Source organism: Echiichthys vipera, assembly GCF_963691815.1.
Source record: "Echiichthys vipera genome assembly, chromosome: 9".
NCBI lineage: Eukaryota > Metazoa > Chordata > Actinopteri > Perciformes > Trachinidae > Echiichthys > Echiichthys vipera.
In genome coordinates, this window is record NC_139834.1 from 32,388,741 (window position 1) to 32,407,299 (window position 18,559).

The window sequence follows — 18,559 nt, forward strand, 5'->3', positions numbered from 1 at the left end:
CACTAACACACAACACATCAGGCTAACTGCACACAATACATTAAGGCTACTGCCGTTGTGCATTGTACACATCCTCAGTTGTTCCCACAAAACAGATTGAATACGTGGGCTTGTTTGCTAGACAGTACCAAGGTTCAAAAGATTCTAAACAAAACTGGTTCAAGAACCCGCTCCCTGTCAGTCGAAAAACGCTAACTGATCTTCTAACTGTGTCTCTGTTATAGCTTCAGCCTGTGTTCTTCCTATGTCTCCTCTTCCAGAAGGTGCGAGAGCCCAGCAGCGACCCCCAGCCCTGTTTACCCACCACATCCATACCCAAGAGTGGGAGCTCTGGAATGATTCAGTACCTGCAGTCTTGGTTTCCTGGCTGGGGAGGCTGGTATGGAGATTCTCAAGACGCAGACAGGCCTGAAGAGCTCCTGCCAAGTCCATCCTCCTGGGATATTCTAGGTGAGAGACACTCCAGTCTGGAGCCAGAGAAGGACTATCAACATTTAGCATCTGTGTTTAGTCTGCTTATAAGTTCTAGCAGAAGTTGCTACCACAAGATTGGTTTTATTCGATTACATATTCTGTTATATAAGTTAATTGGCAGAAAAAGTTTAGACTTCTGTATAATAAGTTAGATTTTTGTGTTTGTATCATCTTGTATCCTATAGTGTTGGTTCAAATCTTATTCCTTCAGGAACAGAGAGAGTTATCATTTGGCATTCTGTCTGCTGACCTTTATAATATAATGCCTCTCCAGCAGAGACAGAAGACTTGTTCGACCCGTTGGAGGACTCTCACACTCTGAACACGTTCACCCGGCGAGATCACCTGTTTGCCCGGTTGGAGTTGTTATTGGAGAAGGGTGGAGTCACGCTCTTCCACCGGGACAGGAGGGGGGACGCGCTTCACGAGAGCGGGGTCATCCAGTTAGAATTCTCAGGTACATAAGAGCAGTGTGGTGGCCAGTCAGCTCTTCAGTGTTGTTGTTGAGTTTATATGAAGCTTGGGTATTTAAATGGTAAAAACCAAACGCAACATAGTAAATAACAAATCCTCTCTATAAAGGTGAGCCGGCCAACATGGGTGAAGCTGTGTGCAGTACTTGACTCAAGAAAGTTTCAGCTTGCCGCCTCTGACTGGCAGTCGGAGCTTTAGTAGGAGGCAGTGGTTCCTTCCCCAGCCCGGAGAAGCTGGCTGGCTGGTCCCCTCTGATGATGGTCAGGGCAGGGTCCGTCTCCAGGGACCTTTTATACATTGTAGCAACAGCATACACAAATATCATGTGGATGATGACAGCATGGGCATAGCCTGGCCTTGGCATCCAGGCTACAGCCTTGAAGATTTTTTCTTTTACTTTGTCTTAAAAGTCCATCAAATTCGCTGACTTTTTCTGTGGTGTTCCATGGTGCCTCAATGTGTGTGTGTACTAAGATAATTTCCAAAATGTCTGTAGAGATTTTTGACCGCTTTTATTAAGTCCTTTTATCACATCCCTGGTGAGAAGACTCCTTTCTCAGTGTTGTATCCAGCGTCTACCTTGTAGCGTGTCCAAATCAGCTCTAAAGCGCTCCAAACTCTCCACACGGGTGCCACTGATACCACTGCCTGCCTAACCACACCTGCATTGTGATATAGTGTATGTTTGCGAATTAAGAAACAATACACCTTGGCTAATCCAGTCAATTTAATACCTTACAAATCAAGGTTCTTTTTCAAATTGATGCAAAAATATCCAATATTACCATGAAAGCATCCGGATAGTAGCCGGTTTGATTCAACCATAGATACCAAAAAGATAACAGTCTGATGGTTGACCGGTTGATCATAATCTTACTTTATATCCACAGAGGTTTTAGAAAGGTGTGGAATAAAAGTATCACTTTCCTAAAAAGCGTTATTATGGTTGTGAAATTTTGTATGTCTGTGAAAGAATTGTGACGTTTGGTCCGGCTTCTAACAAGGCTTGTGAGCCAGTAAGATAATGACGGGAAGGAATGCCTACAGAGGCTTGTCTGTGTGTGTGTGCAGGTGAAGAGAGACGGGGGGATTAACTCAAAGCAGACAGCTGTAGCTGCTGATGGTCAGAGAACAAATAAGCAGTTAAGTTAAGTTTTAGTAATTAGTTAGTATTACCTAAAGCTGGATTGTTTCTGTAAACAGCGCCTCTGCTAACAGAATGGTATTCATCATGTGTAAGGGGAATATGAATAACCTGAGTTCTCTGTGCTCATGTAAACACCATATCCTGAAAATGATCATAAGCCTCATAAACTGGATATTCATGTCCATGTAAACACTCATTTGTGAATGTGCAGAGATCTCAGCTTCTGAAAATAGATATGCTGATATTCCTTAGAAAACATTCCTAACTGCTGTAGGACCACAGGCCAAGCCTTAGTTTCTTTGTTTTTTAATTAAATTATTGCTTTTGTTATTTGAAAAAATATAAATGTTCAGTTTAACTTTTACAAAGAAAAGGAATTGTGCACTGTTTTGCAGTTTATACCTCAGAAATAATCGTTCTTAAATTTGAAAAAGAGAAGAGAATAGCCTATATATTCGGTAAATTTGATCCCTTTTTATTAAAAACATCATATTGTGAACTCTGTATCGTGAATGGAATCCAATGGGGAGTTAAGTCAGTGTATCCTTACATCCCTACTGATCAGTCTCGTTAAACTGTGTTTAATAACACTGTTATTGTTGTCAGACACCTAGCCTGGTTAAAGATTGTCTAAACAAACACGATAATAAAGAAAAGGTCTGTCATTTCCGTCATGGTGCCAAAAAGATATTTCAGTCAAATAAAAAGGTATTTCTGCAGATCAAAGGGACTGGGTGGCTCTAATGTGTCCCACGTAAATATGTACAAGTATAGCCTAATAGATGTCTTAATCACATAAATGTCAGCCTGATCACGCTATAAACTTCAAAATCGATCCTGATTATTCAGTTCCAAGAAACATTGTGGGTATAGCAAAGATATGTCTTTTTTAAACTTCAGACATATAGTTATGTATATTTGCATATTTTGATTCAGATAAAAGCTGTTCAGATATCTGTTGTCAGAGTGTCTACAGGGGAGAGGTCAGAGACCCTGCCGCTCAAAAGGTTTCCGTACGGCCCTGCCTGCACCACACATTGCTACTTGGTCCGTGGGAAACACTGTCATATCCGACTTGTAGATGATGTGAAACTAATCATGCTGGCTGTAGAATGGTATTGGGTTACCATGGCTACCGTTCACCCTGTGACTGCAACTCTCATTTACATTACGTGTCATTGAGTAAGCAACCTATTCACGGCAGCGAAAGTGTCATGGGTCGATGCAAGTTTTCCGAGGGCAGGCTTCATAAAGAAAAATATAAAAGATGGTTGTTAAAGGACACCAAGTGGGAAAATAAAGATGCAAACTATGCTTTAAATCGTGTTTAAAGTTGGATTTTAAAACTTTAGGTTATTTACATAACCCCGGTTTTCTGAGTAATATGAGTGAGATGTCTCACTATGGGATGCACGCCTCGCTGCAGCCCTCAGAAGCATTTATCTCATTACGCCAGTCCTGATTGGCTGGTGAAAGGTGTCCATCTGCCATAGGTAGTCCCACCTACCTTAAATAGCTCATGCAGACTGCACCACCTCATTCAAAATAAGCACCTCTTCTCACTCGCCCAAGCAAGAAGGGTTGTCTGGTGAGACATCTCACTCATATTACTCAGAGAAAGTTCTCCTTCATAATATTTCGGTCGATGTCTCACTATGGGAAATGGTTGCTCCTGTATTGCCAGACAGTCTTATCTAGCGTCCACCAACCCACAGGGAAAAGCACTCTGTTCCAATCAGGACAGCAACACTGCGCGCCACGCACGGGGAGGAGATGTCCAGCATATAGAAAAGGACCAAAGTGAGAGGCGAGGACCAGCTCGCTGTAGCACAAATGTCCTTCACAGAAACTCCCCTGAATAAGGCCCAGGACGCGGCCAAGCCCCGAGTCGAGTGCACCCGCAGGCCCACAGGTGGCTGCAGACCCTGACTTGTATAGGCCAAAGCAATTGGCTCCTAGACCCAGTGGGACTGGCGCTGCTTTGTGGGGAGAAGCCTGCGCGCTCCCTTCATAAAACTGCATACCAGCGGGTGCTGGCTCGCTGTTTGCCTGCCAAATCCCACGTGACAGGCTGCGATAGCCGCCAGGTACACTTTAACCCTGGAGAAGGCTTTTTGTTTGTCAATCAGGTCCTGCAAGAATGACAATATCATTCCCACTGGACACTGAAAAGGAATGTGACCGTCTCTGTGACACCACCCCTCAAACACCCTCCACTTAGAGAGACCTAGTGGAGGAGGCTCGAGCACTTTGTATAGTGGAAATCACACGCTGTGGGGGTCCCACAGCTGACAGATTGAGCCACTCAGGGGCCAAACCCAAAGCACCAGGTTTTCTGGATGCGGGTGGAAGACCGTCCCTCCCCCCTGTGATAGCAGGTCCCTGCGCAGCGGGAGCTGCCAGGGCTGCGCGGACAGTAACCGACAAATCTCCGCCGGCCAGTGCATCTCAGGCCAATGCGGAGCTACCAGAATCAGCGTGTGGCCGTGGTCCCTTACTCTGAATAAAGTGGGGGTATTAAGGCCAGGGGAAGGAACGCGTAAAGAAGCTTGCGTGGCCAGGCGTGCGCTAGTGCATCTACGCCGTCTTGGTCCACCGTGGCCCGCCCATAACGGGCCCAGATCTGTTCCACAATCTCCGGGTGCAGAGTCCACTCCCCATATACTGGCGCTCTCTTGGACAACAGGTCCGCGCCCATGTTCAGAGCTCCCGGGACGTGCGTCGCTCTAAGGGAGAGGAGACGACAGCTCCACAGGATCAGTCTGCGTGCCAGCATGTGCAACTGACGGGAGCGTAACCCCCCTTGACGGTTGATCTACGCCACCGTCTCCGTATTGTCTGTCCTCACCAGGACATGATGACAAATAAGAGACGGAAGGAAGCGTTTCAGGGATAGGAACACAGTTGAAAGTTTCAGAAAATTTATGTGAGACTGCTGGATGCCCACACCCCAGCGGCCCCTCACCGATCGGGCCTCGTGGATTCTGCCCCACCCTGTCAGGCTGGCGTTTGTAGTGACCACCTTCCTGAACAGAACGGGGCCCATGGGTACCCCGCAGTTCAGGAAGGAAGGGGCTCGCCAGTGGCGCAGCGCTCTTGACACACCCCGGTGTGACCAACACTCTCCGTGCGCCATGACGCACGGGATCCAGCCCGCATGAGGCCACCTAGAGCTGGAATTCTCTCATGTAGAGGCGACTGAGACGGACTAAGAGAATGGCGGATGTCATCAGTCCGAGTAATCAAAGACATAATCTGAATTGAACAGATTTGCCCGGAAGGAAAAGCGCGAGACATGCCCTGAAAGCTTTCACGCATTCCCCCGAGAGGCGTGCTGTGAAAGTCACTGAGTCCAGGGATTATCCCAGAAATATTATTTCCTGTGTCGGGGACAGCATGCTCTTTTCCGCATTTATCACAAAACCCAGATCGAATAAGTGTCGTGTGAGAATATGCGTGTGCGCTGTGGCCTCCTGCTTCGATTTTGCCAAAAGCAGCCAATCGTCCAGATGTGTAGCCAAGCGGGTACCCTGCTGTCTCAGCGGGGCCACCGCTGCTTTGGTGCACCGTACGAACAGCCTTGGACTTAAAGACAGACCGAATGGGAGCATGCAGTACTCGTAGCAAGTCCCCCTGAAAGCGAACCTCAGATACTTTCTGTGGGGAGGATGGATCGGAAAGTGGAAATACATACAGTGCCTATCATATGTATTCACCCTCTTGGATGTTTTACCCTTTTATTGCTTTCATAAATCAATCATGGTCAATAATATAGGGCTTTTTTCACAAAAAGATTTATTGGAAAAAACTCTTTAATGTCAAATTAAAGACATTAAAGAGTTTAATGAAACAAAATTATATAAAGAAAAATAATTGTTTGCATAATTATTCATCCCCTTCAAGTCAGTATTTAGTAGATGCACCTTTGGCTGCAATCACAGCACTGAGTCTGTGTGTATAAGTCTCAATCAGTCGTGTACATCTGCACACTGCAATTTTGCTCCATTCTTCTTTGCAAAACTGCTCAAGCTCTGTCAAGTTGCGTGGGTATCGGGCATGAACAGCCACAAGTCCAGCCACAAATTCTCTATAGGATTGAGGTCTGGGCTTTGAATCGGCCACTCCAGAACATTTACCTGGTTCTTTTTAAACCATTCCTGTGTAGCTTTTGCAGTATGCTTTTGATCATTGTCTTGCTGGAAAATAAATCATCTCCCAAGCCGTAGTTCTCTTGCAGACTGGAAAAGATTGGCCCCCAGGATTTCGGTGTATTTTGCAGCATTCATTCTGCCCTCTATCTTTACAAGCCTTCCAGGGCCGGCTGCTGAGAAACCTCCCCACAGCATGATGCTGCCACCACCATGCTTCACAGTGGGGATGCTGTGTTTTTGGTGATGTGCAGTGTTTGGTTTTCGCCAAACATAACGTCTTGTCTGATGGCCAAAAAGCTCAACTTAGGTCTCATCAGACCAAAGAATCTTCTTCCACTTGACCATGGAGTCTTCCACACGCTTTTTGGCGAACTCTAGTCGAGATCAAAACATGAATTCATTCAATCTCCAACATTGGCTTTCTCATTGCCATTCACCCATAAAGCTTTGACCGGTGAAGAACTCGGGCAGCAGTTGCTGTATGCACAGTCTCTCCCATCTCAGCAGCTGAAGTTTGTAACTCCTTCAGAGTAGTCATAGGGGCCTTGGTGGCTTCTCTCACTAGTCTCCTGCTTGCACGGTCACTCAGAGTACGAGGGCGACCTGATCTAGGCAGATTCACACATGTGCGATATCGCTTCCATTTCTTGATGATTGATTTCACTGAACTCCGGGGGATGTTCAATGCCTTGGAATTTTTTTTGTATCCATCCCCTGAATTGTACCTTTCAATAACCCTTTCCCTGAGTTGCCTGGAGTGCTCTTCTGTCTTCATGGTGTAATGGTAGCCAGGAATACTGATCAACCAGTCTCTGGACCCTTCAGACACAGGTGTTATATACCTCAATCACTTGAGCCACACCCACACCACTCAGGTGATCTTCATTATACTATTTGTGAGACTATTGGCACCAATTGGATGAACCTCTATTAAATTAGACCATTACATTTAAAAGGGGAAAAATTATGCAAACAATTATTTTTCTTTATATAATTTTGTTTCATTGGCATTACTTTGTAGAAATCTGATTTCACTTTGACATTAAAGAGTTTTTTCCAATCCAAGGGGGTGAATACTTATGATAGGCACTGTATATACGATACTTTCAGATCAACAGAAGTGAACCAATTGTTGTGTGTAAGCATTCTGAACTTGTATTTCCTGGGATATTTGTTAAGAGCAAGTAGATCCAGACAGGGCGAATACCCCCCCCCCCCCTCCTTTGGGGGCCTGAAAATACATGGAGTAAAAACCGCTCTGACACTGCTCCTTTTGTTTTACAGTGAGAGGATTTCCTCCTCTAAAACATGAGCTGACTCTCCCTGAGGGAGTGTATTATGCCTGCGAATCGTGGGGGAACGATCCTCAGAACCCAGAGTGGAGCTGCGGGTGCGGCCCATCTCTCCCCCCTGCGGCAGAGAGGTGACACACGCTGCAACTCCTCCACTATGAGAGGGCCCAACCACGATGAGGTGGCGCCCGCTCTTTGTGGAATACTGACATGACCCCCGGGCGGTGCTGTGCACCTTGGCCCAGGAGGACAGCGCAGTGACGGGGACCTCGCCACCCCTGCCCAGGGGAAAGCTACGGCTTTTTGCCGGGGGGAGACAGCGGGTGCCGCCACCACGCTGTTTATTTTAATGGCTTTGGTTTTTATTAGCTGCGCCCTCGGGTCTCGGCCTGGATGCAACAGCGGGACATTTTCTTTGAAAACTGTGTGTGTGTGCGTGCTTGTAGACATGAAAGAGGGGTAACCGCTGAACCCTCCGCTGTCAAATGTCCGTCTCTACCGGTCTGCCCTGGCACGGTCCGTGGCAGCTGGGAGATAGGGGCTTGGGGGGCCCCTAAATGCACAATCAGAAGCCAAACAGGTGGAGCTAAAGAACGGGGAACTTCCAACTGCAACACCGGTAGAGAGAGGGGCGCGTCTCTTCTTTTTTCGCGCCTGGTTGCTAGCAGCTTGCGCGGGCTGTGCCAGCGAAACTGTAGCTGGGGCCGAGGGCTTCTTAAACCAGCCGGGCCGACCGGACACGGTGGGTGGGACGGGCTGGGGCTTCAATAGTTTTGGTCTCCTTTTGAACTGCGAACCTGGGAAGCAGCCTGCGCAAAGGTTTTACGCTGCGCAGGCGGGGAAGGAGCCGGGGAGCCTCATCATCCTCCTTTTTGCCTTCACATCGTCGTTGCATCGATGCTAACGCGGAGTCAAAAATCCCCTCTGGGGCAATGGACCAGGACATCATCCTTCTCCCCGTCTGACAGGTTGGCGAGGTTGAGCCAACGCGCTCTTTTCTGCAGAACCATGGTCCCCAGCGCTCTTCCGGTGGCCTGGACCGCTGCAACGAGTGGCTCCATAGGAGGCATACGGAGGAGACCCAGGCACTCCATCGCCTCACAGTCGGGGGACAAGACCCCGGAAATCGGGCTCTGGCTGGGAAGACGGGAAGAAGTTGCTTTGCTGCGCTCTTGGCCAAGGGCAATTTCTTCCCCTCATAGCGTGACCGGACGGTCTCAGCTACGACAGCAGGCCAGGGGATGCCCAACTGGGCAGCAGCGCGTTTGCACACTTCGAGCATGTCCGGGAGAGGGAGAAGCTGGTGTGCTACACTCGTCTCCATCCCGAGAGGCGACCTTTGCAGCCCGGGTCGGAGTGATGAAGATGTCGTCCTCTTCTTCATTCTCTGATATAAGGAGTTCCAAGGCGCCATTGTCATCTTTCCCATAGTCCAATTCCGGGACGTCTTTCTCCAGCGGGGGAGAAAGATTTGGCGCTAGCCTCCGTTGCCACCACCGCAGCGACCCCCACCTCCTTTTCACCGTCGACGGCGGCACCGTTGGAAGGGAGATAGGGGTCATGTGCAGACAGGCTAGCCTGGCGGGTTAGTCGTCTGCGGAGACTCTTCTTGGTGAACACAGCACATTGTGGACACAAGCCGGGGACATCGATAGCAGCCCGGGCGTGTTCCAGCACCAGACAGGATGAGCACACCTGTTGTTGATCCATGCACGATATATTATTCCCACAGCCACAGAGTCTAGCTCCGGAGTCTCCGTGCCCTCTGGTGTGAGGGGGTTTAGCCTCCATTCCGCGCGAGCGGGTGTGCAGGCAGGGAGTCCAGGCAGTTAGCTGGGAGATTAGCTGGTGTGCTAATGCTCGGCGCTCGAACAGCCGTGGTGAGGCGTCGAGAGCAGTGCTGACCGAGCCTTGGAGGGGCAGGAAACCACCGAGTTCGATGGGTTGTGACCGACAAAGCAGAAAAATATCCAAAGCTAGCAGCGCCTGGCGACAGGGGCTAAATAAGATCTGTCTGTGGACAGTTAAGCTAGCTAGCCCTGGACGCGAGATTTGCTCCGAGTGAGAAGAGGTGGTGCCGTCCGCATGAGCTATTTAAGGTAGGTGGGACTACCTATGGTGGATGGACACCTTTCACCAGCCAATCAGGATTGGCGTGAGGAGATAAATGCTTCTGAGGGCTGCAGCGAGGCGTGCATACCATAGTGAGACATCGAACGAAATATTATGAAAGAAAACTTTACTGGATTTCAACCCTATCTTATGGGCTGTGTTCAAATTAATCTTACGGTTAGAGAAAAAACTGAACTGTAGTTTATTCGCCAGTCTAGTCACTCTTATAGGATATTCACTATTATCCTGATATTCACGATTATCCTGATAACTCACCATGATACAGGACCTTATCGCTGATAAAATTGTACATCTGTAAAAATGTGTACCGTAATTTCCGGACTATAAGCCGCTACTTTTTCCCCTCGTTCTGGTCCCTGAGGCTTATACAACGGTGCGGCTTTTCTACGGCTTACGGTAACCAGGGGCCGCACTACCGAGGATGCGCAAGACCGAGGCAGACATCTGGCGCCAGGTAACGAGAGCAAAACAAAGAGTAGGAGAGCTTCAGCGACAGTTTGCGCGAAGGAAGTGTTCATGCAAACACCCTCAACATGGAAAACAAACGGAGAAGTGCATATGATGCTGCTTTTAAGTTTAAAGAAAAAAAAAAAATACAGACATACTCGATAGACTCAACTGACTTGGTTTCATCAACTGTCACCTGGCTTCCACAGGGGTGAAGATCATTTTGGAGTCTCTTCCTCGCTCCGAGTCTTCCCTGCTGTCTGTTAAGCTGGGTGGTTTGTTCTTGAGGGACTTGACTACTCAGGGCACCATCTTCCCTGTCTTGGTGTCTCCTAAAACCGTAAGTAGTGATTGACCGGTTGGGAGGCTTCTCAAGAGAATTGCAGCTCCTCAAATACATCATATTCATATTATTTCTACTGTATGTTGTCATGCTTCTCGCGTTTCCAACACCTGTCATTTGTTGTAGGATAAAGTTGTTGTTGCCATTAACCAACCGTCAGGCCAGCCCAGCAGTACTTCTGGTAAGGTTTTTGGTTTCTTCCTTTTTTTCAATTCAAACAATATTAGATAATACTTTCTCTGAACTTGTGACATTGTGACTATCTCAGTTGCTTTCGGATTTAATTATTAAAGCTGTCAGTGTACCAATCTGGATTTATATGGGCTATTATATATTTGAACATAGGTAAACTAGTTCACACACCATTTCTGACTTGCTAGTGGCGTTTGTAACAGTATGTTACAATATGGGCAGTTTAGTCGACATTCTTTGAGGGTTCCATTTTTCTGATCTATGGGTATTTTTCTTTTTCTAAACATTATTTGTGATGCTTTTTCATCACTACGCTTTGCTGTAGTGTAACTGCCCAGTCTCCCCCACAGGGAAGCCACCCCACACTAAACTCCGATATCATCCTCAGGTTTTACCTGTTAGACTTTACTTTAGTGCCTTTAAATATAATCTGAAACTCAGTCTCTTACAACATTGCCAATATCCTGGCACCACTAGTAGACAACACCCCACACTACATCCAAAACTCCATAGACTTTGTGAACAAAGTCTGAGACTTAAAAATCGATCCAGTTAAAACCATGGTATCCTACAACGTGACTTTTCTTGTTCACCTGTAATCCAACCATGGAGGCTCTGGCCACAGTAAGAGAGTGGCTCACACAGGACAACTCCTTACATAACCTAACAAATCTCAAACCAGACCACATTTGCCAACTTCTGGATTTGTGCATGAACAGAACATATTTCCAGTTTAATGGCATTTTTTACAAACAAAAACACGGCTGTGCCATGGGTTCATCAGTATCCCCTATCGTGGCAAATCTATACATGGAGGAGGTAGAGGACAAGGCCTTGAACTCCTTGAAAGGAATAACACCAAGCCAAAGAGGTGCAACTTTTACCAAACATATAACTCAGTGGACAGAAACATCAAATTCACCAGAGAAGAAGTCAAGGACAACAGTTTGCCTTTCTTAGACTGTGACGTCCATATGGAGAATGACAGGAGCATCCACATTGGGGTATACAGAAAACCCACGCACAGATCAATATCAGTGAAACTCAGGAGGAACAAACACTGCATCCCTAGGTATTTCAAACCCAGTAACACACTCGGACAGAGACTAGTACATCCCAAGGACAGATCACCACACACCCACAAAAGCAATCTGGTTTATGCTGTCCAATGCAGCGAAGATCTCTACATTGGAGAAACAAAACAACCACTGCATAAACGCATGGCCCAACACAGGAGAGCTAACTCCTCAGGCCTGGACTCTGCTGTCCATTTACATGTCAAGGAAAAAGCCCACTCCTTTGATGACAACAATGTCCCAATCCTGGACAGAGAGGACAGATGGTTTGAAAGAGGAGTAAAAGAAGCCGTCTATGTAAAAGTAGAGAATCCATCGCTAAACAGAGGAGAAGGTCACTTATCTCCACTTTACAATGCTGCCCTTTCATCTCTTCCCAGGAGATTCAACAATCTAACCTCAAAGAACAACAAATGGCCTCCTGTCACTTCAACGACATTTGGAGCACAAAGGGTTCCAGTGACATCATCGGCCTTGTGCTGGTCCTTTACCACCCTGCTCGCCAGACTTAACATTCTCCTTAAATGGAAACCTGTTTCTCCAACGCATAATGGTTGGATACGTGAAATTTTACAATGTCTAAGGTTAGAAATTTTAAGGTTTTCACAGAGGGGATTTTTGACAGCATTCTATAAAGTTTGGGACCCACTGCTGGCTCATAATAATAGTCTTGATAGTGATGATTATGCTGAGGACACCTCCTAGTGCCTGGAAGGTGAGACCCCCCCTCTTTTTTTTCATTTATATTTTTCCTTTTTTTTAATTTTTATTCCTCCTTGAATTATTTCATTTGTTTTTACTTTTAGTTTTATGTCCATGAAAATCATGAACAGGATTTGTGACAAAGCGCACCCCTGGCGGAGGCCAACCCCCCACGGGAACGAATCCGACTTACTGCCGAGGATCCGGACACAGCTCTCGCTTTGGGTGTACAGAGATTGGATGGCCCACAGAAGTGACCCCCTCACCCCATACTCCCGCAGCACCTCCCACAGTATCTCCCGAGGGACCTGGTCATATGCCTTCTCCAGATTCAAAAAACACATGTAGACTGGATGGGCATACTCCCAAGCCCCCTGAAGGATCCTTGCGAGAGTGAAGAGCTGGTCCGTTCTTCCACATCCAGGACAGAATCCACATTGTTCCTCTTCAATCTGAGGTTTGACTATAGGACGAACCCTCCTTTCCAGCACCTTGGAGTAGACTTTACCAGGGGGGCTGAGTAGTGTGATACCCCTGTAATTGGCACACAGCCTCTGGTCCCCCTTTTTAAACAGAGGCACCACCACCCTAGTCTGCCACTCCCTTGGCACTGTCCCAGACTTCCACGCAATGTTGAACAGACGTGTCAACCAAGACAGCCCCTCCGAACCCAAAGCTTTCAGCATTTCTGGACGAATCTCATCAATCCCTGGGGCTTTGCCACTGTGGAGTTTTTTTGACTACCTTAGTGACTTCCGCCAGGGATATTGACAATGATTCCCCATCAGCCTCCAGCTCTGCCTCTACAAAAGAGGGCATGTTAGTCGGATTAAGGAGTTCCTCAAAGTGCTCCTTCCACCGCCCGACTACCTCATCAGCTGAGGTCACCAGCGTCCCGTCCTTACTGTAAACAGCTTGGACGGTTCCCCGTTTCCCCCTCCTGAGATGTCGAATGGTTTTCCAGAAGCACCTTGGTGCCGCCCCGAAAGTCCTTCTCCATGACTTCTCCAAACTCCTCCCACACCCGCTGCTTTGCCTCTGACACAGCAGAGGCTGCAGCCCTTCTGGCCTGGTGGTACCTTGCAACTGCCTCCGGAGTCTTCTGGAATAACATATCCCGGAAGGCCTCCTTCTTCAGTCGGACAGCTTCCCTGACCACCGGTGTCCACCACCGCGTTCGACACTTACCGCCCCTTGAGGCACATAAGACCTTGAGGCCACAGCTCACCGCTGCAGCTTCAGCAATGGAAGCTTTGAACTTTGCCCACTCCGGTTCAATGCCTCCAACCTCCACAGGGATGCCAGGAGTGACCAAAACATTCCTCCGGGCAGGGTCTCTCTTCCTCGTTTGTCCATTGAGTCTTTGTGAACCATTCTTTGTCCGGCCCCTCGCCTGAGACCACTTTGCCATGGGAGACCCTACCAGGAGCACTAGGCTCCAGACAACACAGCCCTCAGGTTCACAGGAACACACAAACCTCTCCACCATGATAAGGTGATGGTTCCCGGAGAGGAAGAGCCTGTTTGAGGGTTTGAAATATATCAGACCAAAATTCAGCAAGATTCGGGCACGTCCAGAACATGTGTGCGGGGTCGTCTGGGGACTGCTTTCAATGGTTACAAGCATCACTTTGTCAAGGGTATATCTTAGCCAATTTATCTTTGGTTAAATGGACTCTATGAAGCACCCTCCACTGTAATAGGCTGTGCCTGGTGCAAATGGCCGGTTTGGAAAATGTGGGAATTGCTTTTGGATAAAATATCTCATTTGAAGGTACCGAAAAAAGTGGCAATTAAGCAGGCTGTATTTGTCCGACATAGAATAGAAAAGGCGTAAAAACACCTTCGTCATACAGGTCATTAAGCGTTTTGAGGCCCTTATCTGACCATATGCGAAATGTAGGGTCGGTGCAGGAAGGGAGAAACGCATAGTTATTCCAAACTGGGGCAAGGGTTGAAGTACTTTGCAAGCCGTGCTGCTTCCTGAACTTGATCCAGATTTTAATGGTATTGGTGATGACAGGATTAGGTTATGGGCAATTATTGGGAGATGTGAGCAAATTGTAGAATGCAAAGAGCAGGAAGAAGATGTTATCTCAGTATGAGCCCAGGGTTTGCAGTCGTCAGCAACTTCACCGCGGAGCCAATATAAAAGTTTATTAATGTTGTAGGCCCTTAAGTAGGGGCGGAAATTAGGGAGTGCAAGGCCTGCAAGGGATAGGGGGAGGGCCGCCCATCTAGATAAGTCTGACTTGCATTTGTCTAATAGCGGCTGGAAGTTCTATTGAAATGGGGCCCTAAAGGAGCTGGTGATAAACAACCCCAAATACTTGAACCCCTTGTCAGCTGTTGTAAAGGGAAAAATGGATTGTGGGAGTGATAGAATAGACTAGAAATACTTTATTGATCCCAAGCTGGGAAAATGCAGCAAGTAGCAACTTTTCTGAATATTCAATTTATACCATGATAAAGCTAAGATATCAGCACCCCCCCCCCCCCCCCCTTTGTTTGTAATAAACAAGATAAGGTCATCAGCATATCTGGCTGTTAAGTCTGGAAGTAATGTCCTTTCAGAATATGATTTCCTAGTCCAAGCCGGTCCAAACCTCGTATTTCTACAACGCCGCAGTGACGTGTTCCCAATTGTGGCAACAGATCTGAGTTTTTAAAATACAACGTAATCGTCATTTTACCTCTTCTTATGGATGAAAAATGGGGATCTGAAATTCCCAGCTTTGATGCATATGTTTTTACTATTTGTGCTAATTTGGATAGAATAAGTGGCTCATCCCTGCGTCAGCTGATTTGAGATGTGTTTCCTGCAGGAACATCACATCCCCCTTAACGTGATTTAACTGTGTCAAGACCTTACCGATTTTGATCGCGTTGTTCATGACCATTTATTCAAGGAAACTATACACACTCCAGGACCTTGCTTTACAGCATTAGCCATAGGAACAATACTAATAAGTTAGAATGACACTGCATGGTCTAAAGTATTCTGTAGTGAAGTGGAGGAAGAGAGTGGGTAGGAAGAATAAAACAGAACACAAAAAGAAAAAAAGGGAATTAAACAATAACATTGTGACCAATCTGAGTGCTACTCCCATAGCAAAAAACATAATCTGAGCTCTCCAGCTCGCAGCTAACAGCTATACTAATCTGCCGAGGGCACCAAGGAGTCTTAAGGTAGGCAAGCCTTGAAAATATTTCTCTACATCAAATAAGATTAATAGAATGCCTGCTTATATGTAATCATATGTATAGGCTGTATTGATGTAGGTCCCCACTATACATTAGTTTATGACCAGTGTCAGGCTTTAATAGAACCCTTTGACTAAAGGAATAACACAAAATAAGAATACTTCAGATATTTCTGCCGTTTGGTGATAAAAATTTAAATTAAAATAAATCTCTATAATAATTAACTGAAATCCACATGTAGACGAGCTTCCAGTACATGGCACGAGAGCCGTCAAGGATAGTCTGAATTCACATAATAGTGGAAGCAGGCACAAAAAAAGATGAAAAAACATGAATTCAAACACATCAAAAAACATCGGATCATGTCCGTAATGTGTTGAAATGGCCGCTTAGCGATTTCTGTTCAAAACTCTTAACAGATAATCAACCACCCCGTCAGGACTGTAATTACAAATACCGCATTCCAATAATTAACTCTGGCCTGTCCGGGGCTGGTTAAAGATATAACCTGATTAAGCTGGTTAAGCTAACCTGTAACAGCTATACAGTTGGCATCACATCAACACCCGGTTATGCAGATAGCATGACAGCGGCTCATCCCGTCTCTTCCGCGTGGGTGGATGTTGTGAAGTCTTAAGCCTCAGTCACCGAAGAGGGCCTCCCTCCATCCTTCATCATGATGACAAGCCTGGCAGGGAACGACAATGCAAGTTTAAAGCCCAGGTTGTAAAGCTCCAACAACCTCAGTATTTCTGGCATTGTTCCACCACCTGCGGCGCGTAGTCCCCATAGATGGAGACGGGAGAGCCCCTGTACTATAGCTTGCCTCTCCTGGCCCGGGCCTCGCTCGCGTATGATCTTCTTCTTCACCTGGTACCTGTGCAGCCTGATAATGAATGGCCGTGTTGTCTGCCCTGGCTTCAGCTTCTGGGATAGTGTGCGGTAAGACCCGTTCACATTCTGGCGATGATTCCAGGACGCATTTGTCGAAAACTTCCATGAGCAGCTCTGCAAGGAAGGCTGTTGACCGTGCCCCTCCCCTGATTCAGGTAGGCCGACAACTCTGATGTTGATGATTCAGCTGGCTCCGGGACTCCAGGTCGCTAGCTTTGGCTAAGAGCTTAGTGTTGCTCGTCGCTAGCTTGGTACAGGAGTCCTCCAGTGCCTGTAGGCTCATGTCTTGTAAGTTTGCATTTACCTTGAGGGAGCCTATCTTCTGAGAGTAGGACATGGTCCAGCTTTGCTTCGAACGTTGAAATGGAAGCTTTAAAACCACCGCAGAGCGCTTTGCGTAGCTCTAACAGAACGATGGCTGCCATGCTGAACTAACTTTTGCCCCCTGGTCTTTTACAGCATGACTGGTCGTATACGTCGACATACGTATTTCGATGTTGTGTCTGTCAAACAAGACAAATATTACTATTTGCTGTGACTTTCAGGGTCCTGAAACATGAAATTATCAAAAGTTGTGTGAGTGAGACTCAACACACCTACTCCATCTCAGCCAAACCGGATGTCACACCTTATTTTAAGACCCACACATCCATGGGCGCAAAGATGGTAGCAAGTTGCTACTTACACAGTCACTGGCCACCAGTGTGGGCAGGGTTACTTTTAAAATGTATTCCCCGACAGATTACTGATTACATGTCCTAAAATGTAATCTGTCATGTATTCCCTTGTATTACTCAAGTAAAGTAATATATTCTTATTATTCTTATTATGTAATGTATTGTAGTAATGTATGTGTTGCTATGGCGCCATACTAGGTGGCAGCCTGTAACAGCAGCTCCCGTGGGTTTTTAAGTTTTTAAGTTTTTAAAAAGTTTTTGTTGTGTTTGTGTTCTGGTTTTTGCTCAACTTTTGGCGATTCTTCTCCGGAGAATGGGAGAGGACGAACACCTTTCTTTTTTTTTTCTTTTTTTTTAACTTTCACGGCACTTTTTGTGTTGTTTTTGTTTTTGTGATGGTTTTGCTAACCCTAGCAACGGAGGGCCAGGATCGCATCACTGAGCGCATTGTTTACACACGCGACCCGCTGATTGCGCTGTGTGAACCTGTACTGCTGCCCGAAGCTAGACCTGAGGTCCTGAAGGAGCTGCAGAGGAGACGCCGTGGCTGCAGAGCTGGAGTGAAACGGAGGGTGAAGGGGAGGAGACACAGACCGGCTGTACCGGCGATCGTCATGGGAAACATGAGGTCTCTGGGGAACAAGGGGCTCGCCGCGCTGATAAAGGATCAGAGGGAATATCTTGAGTGCAGTGTGTTGTGTTTCACGAAGACATGGCTTCGCTCACACATCCTGGACCACAGCGTGGCGATTCCCGGTTTCAGCACTGTTCGGGCGGGCAGGGACGTGACGAGCAGCGGAAAGAAAAAAGGAGGAGGGATTGCACTGTACGTGAGTGAGAAGTGGTGTGGTCCCGGACACATTCATGTGAAGAAACGTCTCTGTACTCCGGACATTGAACTGTTGACTGTGGGGATGAGGCCTTATTATTTGCCCCGGGGATTCATTATCGGTGTGTACATTCCTCCTTCAGCTGATGCAGCGCTGGCCTGTGACGTCATCCACTCCGCTGTTGCCCAGATACAGACGCTGCATCCTAACATTCCCTCTCTCTACTGTTTTTGTTGTTGTTGTTTTGTTTTGTATATATTATTATTGTTATAGTATATTTTGCATATTTTGTTGTATATATTATTGTTTATTGTTTATAGCACACTGTGCACTGTATATATACACTATGTATTTATTGGATTCTATTTATGTTATGTACAAAGTTTTTATTTGCTGACCCACTACTGCTGTTACAAAATAATTTCCCAGTCTGGGATCATTAAAGTCATTCTATTCTATTCTAAATAGTTCTGGAATACTTTTAGCATACTTCAATGGTCTAGTTGAACATGTTTATATGGTA

The 18,559-nt window shown here is 46.7% G+C and overlaps 1 protein-coding gene across 5 annotated transcripts in view; it reads left to right on the forward strand.

Annotated features, from left to right (window-relative positions):
• The window catches only part of vps13d (vacuolar protein sorting 13 homolog D), a 223,510-nt gene that overhangs the window by 39,484 nt on the left and 165,467 nt on the right, over positions 1 to 18,559 (forward strand). For all 5 annotated transcript variants that reach the window (XM_083919727.1, XM_083919728.1, XM_083919729.1 and 2 more), the window contains exons 12-15: positions 261 to 450; positions 749 to 931; positions 10,328 to 10,458; positions 10,588 to 10,642. In XM_083919727.1, coding sequence (XP_083775853.1) covers positions 261 to 450; positions 749 to 931; positions 10,328 to 10,458; positions 10,588 to 10,642 — 559 coding nt within the window. The remainder of the gene's footprint in view (positions 1 to 260; positions 451 to 748; positions 932 to 10,327; positions 10,459 to 10,587; positions 10,643 to 18,559) is intronic.